Source organism: Morchella importuna, assembly GCF_003444635.1.
Source record: "Morchella importuna strain M04M26 chromosome Unknown Morimp01GS039, whole genome shotgun sequence".
NCBI classification, from domain to species: domain Eukaryota; kingdom Fungi; phylum Ascomycota; class Pezizomycetes; order Pezizales; family Morchellaceae; genus Morchella; species Morchella importuna.
Window position 1 is genome coordinate 113,734 of NW_025763436.1, and position 15,749 is coordinate 129,482.

General features: G+C 52.0%; 5 protein-coding genes across 5 annotated transcripts; 1 reads left to right on the forward strand and 4 right to left on the reverse strand.

Annotated features, from left to right (window-relative positions):
• Positions 1–2,661: 2,661 nt before the first annotated feature.
• Positions 2,662–2,946, reverse strand: LAJ45_09800 (uncharacterized protein; the record flags this gene model as incomplete). Its single annotated transcript, XM_046119339.1, has 1 exon — positions 2,662–2,946. One exon carries the CDS (start codon positions 2,944–2,946, stop codon positions 2,662–2,664), a length of 285 nt encoding a protein of 94 aa, XP_045967414.1.
• Positions 2,947–3,430: 484 nt separating this feature from the next.
• Positions 3,431–5,337, reverse strand: LAJ45_09801 (uncharacterized protein; the record flags this gene model as incomplete). Its single annotated transcript, XM_046119340.1, has 6 exons — positions 3,431–3,505; positions 3,560–3,658; positions 3,719–4,735; positions 4,789–4,945; positions 5,011–5,111; positions 5,191–5,337. The coding sequence occupies 6 exons, from the start codon at positions 5,335–5,337 to the stop codon at positions 3,431–3,433; spliced, it is 1,596 nt and encodes a 531-aa protein (XP_045967415.1).
• Positions 5,338–9,777: 4,440 nt separating this feature from the next.
• Positions 9,778–11,143, reverse strand: LAJ45_09802 (uncharacterized protein; the record flags this gene model as incomplete). Its single annotated transcript, XM_046119341.1, has 3 exons — positions 9,778–10,640; positions 10,712–10,910; positions 11,072–11,143. The coding sequence occupies 3 exons, from the start codon at positions 11,141–11,143 to the stop codon at positions 9,778–9,780; spliced, it is 1,134 nt and encodes a 377-aa protein (XP_045967416.1).
• A 1,253-nt stretch (positions 11,144–12,396) lies between these two features.
• LAJ45_09803 (uncharacterized protein) lies at positions 12,397–13,947 on the reverse strand (the record flags this gene model as incomplete). The annotated part of the gene is made up of 3 exons (XM_046119342.1): positions 12,397–12,454; positions 13,277–13,523; positions 13,596–13,947. 3 exons carry the CDS (start codon positions 13,945–13,947, stop codon positions 12,397–12,399), a joined length of 657 nt encoding a protein of 218 aa, XP_045967417.1.
• Positions 13,948–14,743: 796 nt separating this feature from the next.
• On the forward strand, positions 14,744–15,196 carry LAJ45_09804 (uncharacterized protein; the record flags this gene model as incomplete). Its single annotated transcript, XM_046119343.1, has 3 exons — positions 14,744–14,885; positions 14,953–14,984; positions 15,110–15,196. 3 exons carry the CDS (start codon positions 14,744–14,746, stop codon positions 15,194–15,196), a joined length of 261 nt encoding a protein of 86 aa, XP_045967418.1.
• Positions 15,197–15,749: the final 553 nt, after the last annotated feature.

Sequence of the window (15,749 nt, forward strand, 5' to 3'; positions counted from 1 at the left end):
CTCGTGGGACTTAAATTCGGCTTTAGTTTCTTTGGTTCGTGGGTTTAATTTTCTGCCTCGTGAGTTTCTTTGGCTCATAGGTCTCTGTGGGCATTTACCCTGTTGGCTGGTAGCTTCCTTCCCTTTCGTCTAGCCCCGTGGACGCTCGGCGGGCTCGACACTCCACTCCTCGCGGCATGCGGGGAGTCGAATATCTGACCCGCCTTTTGGCTCCTGTTCTTTCTTGTGGCCGCTCGACGCGCCAGTGTATACTGGATCCCGCTCTAGGAGTTTTGTCAATTGGGGAACGCATTGGACCGGGGATGACTTTTTTTCGGGTAGCTAATATGTAGTGCAACTTGGTAGCTATAAAGTGAATATGATTTATATAAAAAGAATTATAAGTACGTAGATTTAAAAGACAAATAGGTTCGGATTGAAGTAATTATCACACTGGCCTACTCCACCACCCCAGCTGGCCGGTCGTATCTCTCTCTCTACAATGGGTTGAAGTGCATCAACTGTGACTTCACTACCGTGAGGGATTAAGGTCAATGTGGCCCGTGAGAATGCTCGAGGATGGGCTTCTTATTCTCCCTGATTACGAGCTGGGGGTACTATAATGAGCCCGAACTAGACCTAGGCCCCTAGGCTGGCAATTTTTTTTACGGTTCACCAATAAACGATATATCTAAGATAGAGGATATAAAGGCTAGCTATTTTTGAAATCGCCAACGTGTAAACCCCATCTAATTTCTTGTTATTTGATAAATTGCATGCATGTACTAGTGGTTGATCGTCGAAGGTCTCGCCTCTATAAAAACATGCTGATCTATCATTGACCGTGTGAACCGCAGTGCTAATGGTCAACAACGGCCATATTCCCTGGGCAAAAAACTGTTATATCTGATGAACAAAGTAGAAGTGGGTTACCCCGATATGCTAAACCCCTATCGTCAGAAACACTGAATATCCTCTTTCGTAACCTTGGCAATCCAGCGCCAAGGATCGTGTTCACGATAGTTTTCCTCATATGTCCACAGCCAAGATTAATACTTATCTAGACACTTCAAGTGGAAATTTTCATGGCTAAGGTAGTGGTTTAGCTAGTTAGTTGCAGGCTGGATTATCGCAGTCATGCCCCATTGTCGAAGAAACGATTTCGCCGACCCACCCGTGTATAAAAGGGCAAGAGTTTCTCCCCCTTTCAGCCTTCTTTTTTCTTTTCTCCCTGTGTGGGGCCAGTTTCTATAGCTGATATACATGTAGTAGGGATTCGAGGAACCGAATCCCTACTACATGTATATCAGCTATAGAAACTAGACCCACTCCCTAGGGGGGGGGGAATCAATTCTTGGCTGAATAGCGAGGAATTAGTTCCATACTAGTATTTTCTTGTGGGATTTCTTTTTAGCTTTTTTAGCTTTGGTTTTTTTTATTTCTTGTGGGCTCGTGGTATATAGGCTCCTCTGTTCCTGTTGGCTCTGGCTCCCTTTGGCTTTGACTTGTTTACTCGTGGGTCTTGGTTTATTCGTGGGTTTTGGTTTGGCTCGTGGGCTCTCTCTTCTGCCCTTTGAGGTTTCTCTGGTTGTCCCTTTTTCTGTCACTATGATGAGTGACAAGGTCGACACTCCGCTCCTCGCAGCATGCGAGTTGAGCGTCGACTCTGATTTGTGTTAAAATTTACCCGCTGCTCCTTTTTTTGTCCTGTCTTCCTTCCTTTGCCCCCATAAGCGTAACACTCAACACTTAACTCCTAGCAGCATACGAGGGGTTCAGCGCCGATTCTTGTTTCCTTTTTCACCCTTTACCCCCCTTCTGTGTTCCTTTTTATTTGCCACGAAACCTCCTAAGCGTATGCTTCTGCCGTAAGCAAAATGTGAAAAGTAGACTAGCTATGTAGCTGTTCGTTGTATTTTTATTCGTTGTATTTTTATAGTTAACTTAATAAACTTGGTATTATTTTTCTCCTTCCTAGTAAGCGGCCTATTGTTAGTTATGGGTATCGTGACGCCGAAGTTGATGCGGGGGGGTTTATCTGTCCAAAATAAAGAAACAGAAGAAAAACAATTAATGTTCTGCCCAGAGATCTCATTAGAGCCTCCATAACCCTTATTATCCCTTATGTATCCCATGAGTATTCAACAGAGAGCCAGAGTCAAGTTCAGTTCTGGACGACTTACGTGGTAAAACATTGAAGCTTAAACGTTAAACCTTAAAGCCCTTCACCTAACCCTTAGTCCCCTCCCGCAGTAACCTCACAGCCAAAGCTCCCGGAAACACAGAAAACATTCATAGCAGCATGGCGCAGCGGAAGCGCGCCGGGCTCATAACCCGGAGGTCGCACGATCGAAACGTGCTGCTGCTAACACAAAAAAATTTTTTTTTTTTAATTTTTCTGCCTTCCTGGTCTGGGTGGAAGTAATGACAACAACATGAGAGTTATATCGCTGTAAATACAGATTTATTAATTACAGCTGGAATACGAGAACTCTTCCGTTTATATGTACAGACCATGAGCCTCCGTTGTTACTTTCCTCCGCGGACCCAGCCACTATAGACGGACTTATCACTCTACTCTTGGTAGCACATAAAGAAACTTCTCCCCTGATCCCGCCTCTACAGGTTCGTGAGCTCCATTTTACCTCTAAACCAAAGACCCACGAGCTCACCCTGTGTATGCTACACCAACAACGCCCCCACTCTTTCATCCCACGCCCTAATCTCCACCACCACCTCCTCCATTCTCCTCACAACCTCCCACCGCTTCCTCTCCCACTCCGCCCTCTCTACATCCACGCTCGTCACGGGAGCACCAGTCATCAGCTGCCAGATACTGGGGTCGGGAATGGGCGCTGCGAAGGTGGTGTCTACGAGTGTTTTCAGGCCGTCGTAAGTCTGCCAGAGCTGGCGGATGTGGGCAGTGAGCATTGTGAGCTGAGCTTGGTGCGGGTGTGGGGGGGTCATGGTGATGGGAGACTATGGGGGAGAGAGGGCGAGAGGGCGGGGGCGGGGGAAGTGTGGGGAGGTTGGGATGGAGGTTGTTTTCAAACCTGGGGATGGTAGCTTCTGGAATATGGTTTCAAACTCTCGCGGAAAGGGGGTATAATATTTCACGTTTATCAAAACCCTACCACTAATAAATTGCGCTAACCCCAGTTCTTTCCTATCGAATCACCGACTACATTGACGCTGCTAGGGACATGGTTTCTGCACAGTCATGAGATATCACTCGATCGTTCATTCCTGGTTTCTCTTTTCCTCGCTCTCGCACTCGCCCGGCCTTGCTCCTATCTTACCGCGTTAAGTCTGCTAATAGTACATTCTAAAGCCCTACATGCATCCTCATGGCGCATGCTATATTTCTTTTCATAACCCGCCCATATTACCGTCTTTGATATCCCTGAAGCGCCAGCTAGTCTAATATCTATCACCGCGCACCTGGTTGGTCTCAGAGACTTTTGTTCCTGATGAACATGGAAGCTAGTGCGGCACACACAGCAAATGTGAAGCCGAGTACGAATGCCTACTCATATTAGCCACTGTAGGTAGACGTGAGAGGAGGCGGTAGGGTACTTACAGCATGCACAGCGTGCTCATACGAGTTGACGACAATGTCCTTTGTTTCCTGAGGTAGCTCGTTGATGAATTTGAGTGACTGCCTGACCCTCCTCACAATCTATTCCGAGTCAGTACACACTCCTCCAAATTCACAGTTCCAGCAAGTAGGACGACAAACCTCATCTGCATCAGTGCCATTAAGCCTCTCACTGAGCTCTCTCCTCAAGCTCCCCTGAACCAGCATACTGCCAACACTAACGCCAGTCACCGTCCCCAGCGCCCTAAACAAATACGTGACCGCCGTGGCCACCGCTTGGTCCTCCGCCCCCGCCGCTGAAATAACAGCAATCAACGTACTCGTCACACCAATACCATTTCCAAATCCGGTCGCCACCAATCCCAAACTAATCCCCAGCGTGCTCCTTCCCAAATATCCCGTCAGCAGCAGGATCGGGAGGAACCCACACGCAAACACGCAGTACGCGCCAACAGTGAGGTGGTAGAACTTGCCCGTGGTCTGCATCATGATCCCTCCAAACAGCGAGCCGCTAACGCCGCCGATGATTGCAGGGACGATGCGCAGACCAGACTCGGCGGCGGAGAGACCGGCAACGGCTTGGTAGTAAAGTGTGATGTAGAAGAGCGTGCCCATGTAGCCGCCGAACGCAAAGAACACAGACACTGAGCTGGCGAGGATTGTACGCTCCTTGACGATGGGTCCGGGAGCGAAAGGCTCAGCAGCGATGTAGCCCTCGACGTACACAAACAGCGAAAACGCCAGCAGCGCGAAAGTCATTGTTCCGATAACGATGTTGTCGTTCAGCATAACATTCCCGGCCCTGTCAAGACCAACGAGCAGCGAGAATACCGCAGACACCAGGATCGCCGCGCCCAAGAAGTCAACGCGCTTGATCTGCTTGCGGAAGCCCTCCGCCACGGGCGGCGGCGGGAGGTGCAGGAACAGGGACACCACGAGGATGGCGATCCAGGTGAGCGGCACCTGGGAGAGAAAGGACCACCGCCAGCCGATACTGTCGGCAAATAGGCCGCCGAGGGGGGCGCCGACGGCCGCGCCGGTGGCGAAGACGATGTTGATGAGGCCTTGGAAGGTGCCGCGGGCGCGGAGGGAGACAATGTCGCTGAGGAGGATGGAGGCTACGGTTGTCATGCCGCCACCACCGATTCCGGCGAAGGCCTAAAGAGGTGTGAGCATGGTGTGTGGAAATTGTGTTAGGAGGAGTAGCATACCCTTGCGATGATCAGCTCGTTCATGCTCCGGGCGAGGCCGCAGCCTAAGCACCCGATGCCGAAAATGAAGTATGAGGAGAGTAGGGCCTGCTTGCGGCCAAAGATGTCGCTCAGCTTGCCATAGAGTGGCTGGAAGCTCGTCAGTGTGAGGAGATATCTAAATAGCACCCCGTGTTAGAAAAAGGAGACAAATTCAAATAACTGGGGCAGAAGAGAACATACGCAGTCGCAATCCATGAGGTTCGGTTGAGCTCTTTCATCTCCGTACCAATGATGCCGTAAGACGACACAACAATCGTGTTGTCCATTGCCGCAAGGAAAACCTGTCATCGCCATAAATCATATCAGCACGAGTCTCCCGAGGAACGAGATCAGAGAATGGGGAAGTTGGACTGCGCATACACCGATACTAATTGCGGGCAGGATGACGCTCAGCCTCACGCCGGGGATCCTGGGCTTGTCTAGGTCGAGGGCTGCGGGTACCTCGGGGTCTTTAGCGGTGGCATCGTCGGCGAGGAGGGGGGTGTTTTCGGTGGTGGGAGGAGACATGATTGCTCCCTTAACCTTAGGTAGTGGAGGATAGGAGAGTAGCTGTGGTGTTGGAGTCGCGTCGTCGTGGGGGACTCGAGGTTATAAAGTATGCATGGGTGTGAAAGAAGGATCGAGCGGAATAGGTCAGCCCCGGTTTCAGCCCCCCAGAGCGGCGACTAATCGGTAATATTGTGATAACGCAATCGATAGCTGTCCGTGATAGGCCTGTAGTGTTTACCGGGATTAATAGTTAATTGTTCTTTGATACGAGTCTTCAATATTACTCATGTTGAAGATGTCGAACTAGGTAGGGTAGATGTAACAATCCTAAAAGACCAGCTGTAATACTAGCGCAGGAAACAAATCTTGGCCAGTGCTGTGATTGGTTTGCCCCAACTGGCCAATTAAATAACCAACGTCTTGCCGATCATAACCAGGCTGGTAATTATCGCGTTTGAGATTGTGGTGTAGCGCAGGCGTAAGCCCAAGCAGGTTACCGGTGACGTTTTGAGCCACTGCCTCAGGCGGTAGTCGACAATAAACTTCTCTCTCTCGAAGCTCGGATTCGTCCAGTCTGGGTTGACTTTAACCGGTTGCTCGGATGATTGGAGGATGGAAGGAAGGATGATACATGTAGTTCTTGACTTACAGGCCTCGAAACTAATACATATCCTTTATTGATTACAATCTCGTAACCGTTACAACAGTAAGCCGACTCTAGTAAAATATATATATAGAGAGAGAATTTGAGTTATAACTCATACGCTTGGGAGCCCGGCTTCAAGCACCCGCAAGTTCTGGCTTCGCTGCTCTGATAGTAGAACTTGAGTTTAAGTGTAATTTTGTCTAGCTCCAAACTCATGGAAACTTTGAACTCCATTCTCAATTAAAGCCAACGACTACTGTTTTTTAGCTGAAAAATTCAGATTGCCTGGAGATTCAGGATCTGGGAAACGCAGGGAATAAACTCTTCAGAACTACTGTTCTTGGGACCTCAGAGGTCTGCATTCTCTGTGTTCCCCAGATCACTACAATAATTAAACAATGACTAAGCAGTACCTGAGTTTTATGCCCAGACACGCTGTTACACAAACAATGTGCAGTGGTCCAGTATGGTATATACCAGGCTGGACCACTGCATACACCAAGCCGCGTCGTCTTTTTTTATTTTTTATTTTTAAAAAAGAGAGTCGTTTCAATTTGTTCCTGGGTGCAAAAGATCGCATGTATGGGGCGGTAAATGTGTCAAAAGTAATTTTACCACCGGTGGTATAAGCATTGAATTTCAGCCCTTGTGCCAGTAACAACACTGAATTTCAGTCTTTATACTGCGCTATACTACATAAGTAAATGTTCAAAAAACTTATGAAAATTTCCCACTGGTGGTGAAATTCCCCACCGGTGGACAATGTTCATATATAGTGGCATTATATGATCCCTTCTGGCCATATATTGGCATTCTATGACCCATTTTGGCCATATATTGGCGTTATATGGCCCCTTTTAGCCAAAAAGGCTGTGCTTTTATCATAAAAGTTGGCAATATAGGGTACATATAAATGCTGGTATTATTTCACCACCGGAGGTAAAATAATTTACTACCGTTGGTAAAATAACATTTGACACATTTACCGCCCCATATTTACCGCTCCATAGTCCAGAGTTTTTTTTTTTTTGTTTAATTCATTAATTGCTCCATAGTCCAGAGTGGTATAAATACATGTATATTTATCTGGACTAAAATCACAATTTTTCTTTTCTTTTTTTTTATTTTTTTGCAAAAGATCAATTCCTTTGCTATTCTTGAAGTGCGGATATTATCATGGCAATAGTCTGGTAAGCCGGGTATCACTCGCAGAGCGGAATACCACTACTGGTATCAGCCAGCATGGACAACATGGCTTTGAGAAAATGTTGGTGTTGTAGTCAGTCAAAGATACGTATGCTGTCATGTCGTACTTGTCTTTACTGGTCATGACAGGTAAACAAGCTTGATGACAGCCCATAAACACAGAAGTCTAGGTGTTCATATGCGAATAAATGCTTTCACTTGCGCAGTGACCAGTGCTCAAGCAGTATTTTTTCTTCTATATCCTTGATGGCGTCAATTCTACCAACGAGTTGTAAACTCTTAGTAACATGTACCCCTGTCAGTTATCTTAAAGATTTCTGTCCGTTGCAGGCAGGGAGAACGCGCACAAGACCGAGTGATATTCCATGACTCTCAGCGCACCTCCGCACACCCAGCGGAATTCCAGGTAATGTTACCACCTTTTGTCTCCCGAAATCGCTCAGCGTGAAGGTATCGTAGTTAGACGCGTGTATCCTTCCTTCCTTCTAGCTGTAGCTCTACCTCGTTGCTCGCTAATCTCAGGTTTGGCCCCCCCCGGGAAGACGGACCCGGGGGGGGGGAGGTGTTGTGTTCGGCGACGGGTAACAACGACTCACCCACAGGCTCGCCCCCCCTCATCGGATGATATTCCTTGTTTAAGTTGTGCCCTAAGCCAGCTGTGAGTTAGGGTACGTGGGTGGCTACTTATTTCGTTACCCGCTCCAATTTCTAGCCTGGCTATGCCGGAGCGTTAGCTACATGTCGGTGCTGGGTACCGTGCCCAAAGTCGCCTACACGGGGGCCAGCTAGGTGCACAACTACCATGCACCCTTGTGGAGTGGGGTGGGAGCTTAAGCCGCTACTGCATGTAACTCACGAATACAGGTGAGTGTGAATGTAGCTAGAAGCTCTCGGTCTGTACGGTGAAGCTTAAATGTTGCCTATACCCTGTAGGTAATTTTACCACTTTTTGTCTCCCGAAACCACTCAGCCTGAAGATGTCGTAGTTAGGAGACTTGTGTATCCTTCTTTCCTTCTACCTCTAGCTCTACCTCGTTTCTCGCTAATCTCAGGTTTGGCACTCCCGGGGTTGGGGTTTGGGGGTGGAGGGGTTGTGTTCGGCGACGGGTCCAGCAGGCTCGCCCCTCATCGGATGATATTCCCCATTTAATCCGTGCCCTAAGCTACTGGTGAGTTAGGGTACGTGGCTACCTATTTCGTTACCCGCTCCAATTCATGCTGGTCCGTTAGCTACATGTCGGTGGTGATAATGGCTGCCTCACCCACAGGCTCGCCCCCCGCATCGGATGATATTCCTCATTTAAGCCGTGCCCTAAGCTACTCGCGAGGTAGGGTACATGGCTACCTATCTCGTTACCCGCTCCGGTTTGTAGCCTGGCTATGCTGGGACGTTAGCTACATGTACATGTACATGTAGGTATGGAAATCCCGTAGACCGGTGCCAAGAGTCGAGTGATAGCTCATGATCCACCACAAACCCAACCTAACCCGATTGTCCCTCTCACAGACATAACCACAACCCACCGCGCCGCGCCCCGACGCACCCCAACCAACCCACACCACCCACACACAACCCACAACCCACGCTCAAAAAAAAGCAACAAATTAAAACTCGTATTTATATATCAACGTTTTATTGCATACGTATATCTGCTGACTCAACTAACTACATGTAGACTACTCATACCCGTACCGATACTCATACTGATACTGATACTCATACCAACAGCAGCTAGCCAGCTAGTAAATAAAGAAAGAAAAAAAAACTACAACAATTGAAGAACATGTAGGCACCCACCCACCCGGACGAGGGGGGGGGGTGCGTTGATGTTGTATCCATCCATATGGCCATACTTTGACAGCTGACAGCAAAAACTAACTTACTCAGACAAGACACGAAAAACTCGGCAAGAAAGGAAAACAGAAAGGAAATGAAAGAAAGGTACTTTTTTTTTTGGATGACTTTTTGGTAACTTTTTGGTGAGCACGTAAATCCCGACATATCGAAAGCGCAGATCGAAAAAAAAAGAGAGAACGGAAGTAAAAGAAAAAAAAGAAAGGGGGACAGATCCAAAAAGAGAAAGAAAAAAACCAACAAAAAGAAGCATTCTAGATCGAGTGGCGGGGGGGGGGGCCATATATCCTCGGCGCCCCCCCCCCCGGTGACATGTTTAACATATATATCTGCAGCGATGTGCGGGCTGGCGGGCGGGCGGGCGGTGGAGTACTAAGTAGCGTAGCATAGAGTGAGAGACAGACCGTGACACGGGGAGAGCCCCGAGTCCCTTCTGCGGATGGCTCGCTAATTCTCGTCCACAACCAACACTGCTGCTGTTGCTGCGGAAACTATAAACCTCCCAGAGGCGCGCATCATACTGAAAGGGGGGGTAAGGGTGAGAGGTGACTAGGGGAGACGGGAGGGAGGGAGTTGTAACAGCGTGTAGTACTAGTAGTCTGTCGTGTCTAAATCCAGCTTCTTTTTTTAAAAAAAAATACCAAAAGGCAGCCGGGTTCGGTGTGTGTTCGATCCAGATGTGATATGAGTGGTGAATGTGTCAGTGGTGTGTGTGTTATCCGTTTCTCTGAAACGACCACGACCGGAAACACTACGGCTCCCACAACTTTCCCCGCCCTCTCGCTACGCCCCGCGGGGCACCGCGGAGAACGAACCCGTCGCCGCCGCCTCTACCACTACCTCCACCGCCGCCGCCGGGGGAGTAACTCGGGACGTTATCGCCCCCGGTGCTATCACGCCTGTGCCCTCCACGTCCCCCACCGTTCCTGCCTCCACGTCCACCACCACCACCGCTGTTTCGCCCATTGCTGTTGTTGCCGGTCTTGAGGTTCGCATTGTAGACGCGGGTCTTCTCGGCAAACTCCCATCCCTCTCGCTCAAGCAGCTCCGCGAGCTCGTCGCTGTCAACAACCTTGATGCTAAACACCTTCGCCCACGCAGTCACAATCTCATTGTTAGTCACCAGCACCGTCTCCTCCGTCTCCGCCGCCCTGGCCCGCTGCTCCTTCCCCGGCTGGTGCAGCTTGTACAGCGCGCAGTTCAGGATCGGCTGCACCCACTTTGGCGGCGTCGGGACGACCGGGGCCGCCTCAACATTCGGCTCGGGCGCGGCGGCGCGGGATCCCCTGCGGTTCTTGTTCCCCCCATTCCCGTTACCGTTACCGTTACCATTCCCGTTGCTGTTGGCGTAGTAGCCGTTCCCCTGGTTGTTGTAGTACCCGTTGTTTCGTGGGGGGCTCGGGGGTGGCATGGCCGGCACAACGGCGTCAGGGTCGATAAACTGTGCGCATTCCTCCCATTTGGCGAATACCTCTGTTGGTGCCTGCACGCGCACGCTGCGGACGGGCTTGCGCCCCGCGCCAGACTGGCAGCGGTCAAAGTAGCGGACGGACTCGCGCGAGTTGACATTGACCATGTCGGTGCCCTTCTTCAGGTCGTCGAGTGCGTCGAGTGCTGTTTGTTGTTTGTTCCATTAATCCCACTATAACTACTACCAGGGGGGCGGGAGTGCGGGGAGGACGTACTGCATAGCGGCACAAGCATGCTGATGATGCCCTCGCCGACCCAGCGCTTAAAGTCGCCGATGCTCTGCACGAGCGCAGAGTCGTCCGTCACGCAGTGGTACACTTTGCGCACGGGCGGCGCGAGCCGGCGGTCGAAGTCGACCTTGGTCTGGAGCTCGTTGACGGTGTATTGGAGGCGGGCTACGGCGAGACGTTCATACTTGGGTGAGGTCAGCGGTGGTTACACAGAAACCGTTATGCCCCCAAGCTAGCCCTGGTTGTGTGACACAGATGGGTGTGTGGGTGGGGGGAGCTTTCAGGAGTATGTATATACCGTAGTATTATGTAGAGAGAAGGGGAGAGGGGAGTGGGGGGACAAACCAGTGGTGGTGGTGAGGAGGGGGACTGGGGTTGTGTCGGGCGAGAGAGTGCTATGTTTCCTTGCGTGTCCATTCTGGAGCATCGTATGTCGAACCCGGAATTGCTATGTGATTGTTGCTGCTACTGCTGCTGGTGGTGGTGGTGGTGGTGGTGATGGTGATAGTGCTGGTACTGTGTGGGTGGGGTGCGGGTGGTTAAGTATTCGGACAACTCTATGAGCTCTTCGGGGGTTGTGCTTAAGAGTCACAGGTGGGGGAGGGGGGGAATGGAGGGGATGGAGGGTAGGGGGTGTGAATGGGTGAGTGAGTTAGTTAATGATGAGTGAGCGCAATGGCGGTTGGCTAGGAGGGAGTGAGGAGGAGGAGGAGGAGGAGGAGGAAAGAGGAGGTAGCTCGGTGTGTTCGGTTCGGTGTGGATCATGGAGGTGTGCGAGGTGAGTGAGTGAGCGAGTGAGTGGGTGAGTGAGTGGGTGGGTGAGGTGTTGTTGTTGGGTGGTGTTGTGTTTAGTGTGGATGCGAGGGATGGATTGGGTTGGTTCGTGTAACAAACAGCCCTTCTCTCTCCTTGGTGAGGTAATTCTGGGGCTTAGCTCATGTAGTTAGACCAAACCCGCACCTCCCCTTCCACAGTTCCACCCATCCATCCATCCTCAATGCACTTCTTCCACCCATGCTTGGCTGCGTGGAACCTCCCACGGTTCGTTCCACGCAGCGCAGGCGGCGATGCAAATCCTCCTCGCTCGCCTAACAACTACACAACTCTAACTCTCCCCACTCCCTCCTCTCTCTACTCTAGCTGCCGCGTTGTTTGGACGCCTTGTCTAAGATACATGTACCTAGCTAGGTAGAGTACAGAACAACGGTAGTATGTATTTACTAAAGTTCTTACTGCAGACAAGACAAGACAGACCCGGGAGTTAGAAGAAACAGTGCCTCATCGTCATCGCCGGTGCAGGCTAGCTAGGCTATCTATTAATATCCAATAGCTCCTTCACCCACACACCCCACTTTTTCGTGTGCTCTGCGGCCTATGGATAGAAACCGATGTAGAGTATGTAATCTACAAGGTGTCTCATCGCGATGCTTTTATCGAGAGTATGTAAACAGTAATGGCCATGTAATGCAAATATATGTCGCGTCCCTATCAATCACGTAGCTTAATTCAAACTGCGCCTGCCGAACACAACGTTTTCCATCCCAAGTGTAGTTCACCCCCCCCCCCCCCGCGAACATCCCATCTCTCAGCTAGCTAGCCATACAGGTATCTACGTACAGCACACCCCCCCCCCCCCAACTCACTCACTCAATGACGCAGCCTCCCATTCACTACTTGTCGGACTTTACAATCAGCCCTGAATCCTCAGTGACGCGCTGGGCCCACTCCCTGCAGGTCGAGTCGCGAATGTCAGCCTCGGCACGTACACATGTGGACCGCGTGATGGGCTGTGACTCAGCCAACACACAGCATTGTACACAGATACTTTTAAATAGAGAGAGAGAGAGATGGTACTCATCTGCAGCTACTATAGATCTGGGACTGGGATCGGGGAGGGTAGGATACGGTACAGGTACAGACAGGTACGGGGAGGGCATTGGGCGCCGGGAGTGGGGGTGGGGTATGAATATGAGTATGAGTATAAAACCATAGGGTAGGGTAGGACGGGATAGGGTAGGATAGGGTAGGATAGGGTAGGACAGTATAGAACCACAGGCAGCAAGCAAAGCAGGCTGACCGTCTCAACCGCTGCCTGCCTGCCTGCCTGCCCGGAGGAATGTGAGGAAGGGAGGAAGGCTCCGGGAGTAAGAGTAAGAGTAGATGGGAGTCAGGTAATGAGTACAATGCTTGAATAGAGGAAAACCCTCGTGCCAATTTGCACTGCGCTGCCTAGCGGAGTACTCATCTCATCCCCGGAGCACTTCGGAACCTGTGCCTTCCCCGGGTGGGACCGGGTCATGATGGCTTTGAGGATTCTCTGCTATGCTATTACTCTTACTCTTACTTTTTACCCATGAGCATGTGCACGAGCATGAGTACGAGCATAAGCATGAGCATGAGCAGTAAGAAGCCACAGCAAAGAACCCCCGAAGCCACCACCCCCAACCCTACCCGTCAAGGCACTCCCTCCAGCCCTCCCTCCAGCCCTCCCTCCAAGCCCCCACCACCAAAACACCAAAACACCAAAAAGAAAAGGAGAAAGATACTCACGTCCAACTGCCATCATACACCCTCCTCTTCCCGCCGATGCCCGCCATCTCCAGCGCCATGTCCACCACCACGGCCGTCACCCCCGTCCCACACATCAGCACCTTCTCCACGCCCTGATCCTCGCTCACGCCGGCCTTGACCAGCACGTCGCGGAGCTCCGCTGCGGGTAGGAGCTTCCCCGTCGCGGGGTCGACGAGCTTGCTGAATGGCATTGAGATGGAGCCGGGGACATGGCCGGACGGGAGCCCTGTTCTGCATCAGCCCCCATACATAGCTAGCCAGAGTGAATAAGGGACGATAGTAGACTATGCCGCCCTACCTGGCCTCGGCTCCGGATCCACACCCCTAAACCTCCCATTAGGCCTCGCATCCACCACCTGCACCCTCCCGCGGTCCCCATGCAGCGCCCAGTCCTTCACATCCTCAAACCCCGCCACCAACCCCTCCTCCATCACCACATCCCCATACACGGTCTCCTCCACAGGCTTCACCTCCCCGCCCTCGACCGGCAGCCCCGCCTGCACCCACGCCTTGAAGCTATCCAGCACATGCACCTTCTCGTGCCCAAACACCTTCAGCGTCCACGCCGCGCGCGGCGCACTAAAGATGCCCATCTCGGCCGAGTCGTAGACGACGAGGGTGTCCTCCTTCGTGATGCCTAGCTTGCCCATTGCTGCGCTGAACACGGTGGGCGTGGGCAGCATGTGCGGGTAGGGCGAGGAGGGGTGCTTGATGGCGTCGAGGTCGAAGAAGCGCGCGCTGGGGATGCGGGCGGAGGCGAACACGGCGGACCCGGTGTGGGGTGAGGTGGGGAGGAACCAGGATGCGCAGAGGGGGATGGTGCGTGGGGTGCGGGAGGTGAGTGGGGGGTTGGCGGTGAGGGCGCTGGCGAGGGCGCGCGGGGGGATGGTGTAGGTGCTGAAGGGGCGGGACATTGTGGTGGAGAGGAGACGGGTGGTGAGGCGGGTGGTGAGGGGCATTGGTGCTATGGGGGGGGGATTGAGTTGGGGGGTTAGTGGGCGGTGTTGGTTAAGGTTGACTGAGGATGTTGTCCAGGATTGAGAACACACCTGTAACTAGTTATGTATGCACTCTACTCTAGATGATGTCGGACCTCAGTTGCAATTAATTGCAAATCCTCGATCGATGACGTCTGGCGGTGATGTCTGTCTGTAGCTGCGATGTGATGTCAAGATGTATGTATTTAGTTGTGTCTCTGGTGTCGTGCTTCCACCTCCCTCCCTCCCTCCCTCCCGTCTGCACCTCCGCCCCACCAGCTCCCCTCCCCTCCCCTGTCAAGCCACCGCCAAGCCCCCACCAAATCCCTCCCTCCACCCCCGCAAGGTTGCAAGTTGCAACCCCTCGCCTCCACCAATCCCAAACCCCAAACCCCAAACCCACAGCCTCCTCACCAACCAAAAATAAAAATAAAAAAAATCTCTCAACGCGTCTCCCCCCCAAAAAAGAATGAAGGTCAGGATCAAGACGTGGAACGCCGTCGCGTCCTGGCGCTGGGACGTGCCCGAGGACGACGTGTGCGGCATCTGTCGCGTCCAGTTTGACGGCACGTGTCCGAACTGTAGGTTTCCGGGGGATGATTGTCCGTTGTGTGAGTATTCTTCCTTGTGGCTGGGTAGAGATGTTTTGTGGGAGGGGTGCTGATGAGTGTGGTGCAGTGGTGGGCAAGTGTGGGCATTCGTTTCATCTGGTATGTACATGTATCTACCTACTACACCTGCACCTGGATCTGGAGTACCCTAGCTGGCGAAACCGCGGGGAGATGGGAAAGGAAGGGAATTGGAAACGCTAATGGGTCGGTGGACGATATGATAGCATTGCGTCAACGACTGGATCTCGACCGAGAGCTCGAGGGGCTTGTGTCCCATGTGTCGGCAGAAGTTTGAGGTTGCTGGAGGTTAGGTTGGGTTGGGTTAGCTGGCTATGGAGGGACTGGGGAATGGAATTGGGGGAGAATATGGTTTTCTGTTCTGGCGTTGTGCTTTTGAAATTGATACCTGCTTGTCTGTAAGTTTAGACTCGGGGGCCATACATGATACACACGCTCTCACTCGCACGTCGCGATAATAATGGAAGCAGAGCTAAGCTACCCCTGTCACTCGTGTGCTCTTATCTCACGTGACGCGCTACCTTACCTCAACCTACCTCTCTCTACCTCTATCTCCATCCTCCCTCCCCTCCTCACCACAACCACAACAACAATGGCATCCCCGCACCAAAACCCCCCCTACGCCCCCCCCTCCCCCCACTCCACGCCCACGCCCACCCCCAAACACACTACCCCCCGCCCCCGCCGCCTCCACCACCTTTCTCCCCCTTCTTCACGCTCATCAGCAACCCGCACACAACATCCCACAAGCACCCCATCGTGCACTACATCTTCTCCGACGACGACATCGACCCCCTCGACCCCCCACCGCCCAGCGACCACAACCACAACAACGACCGCGACCGC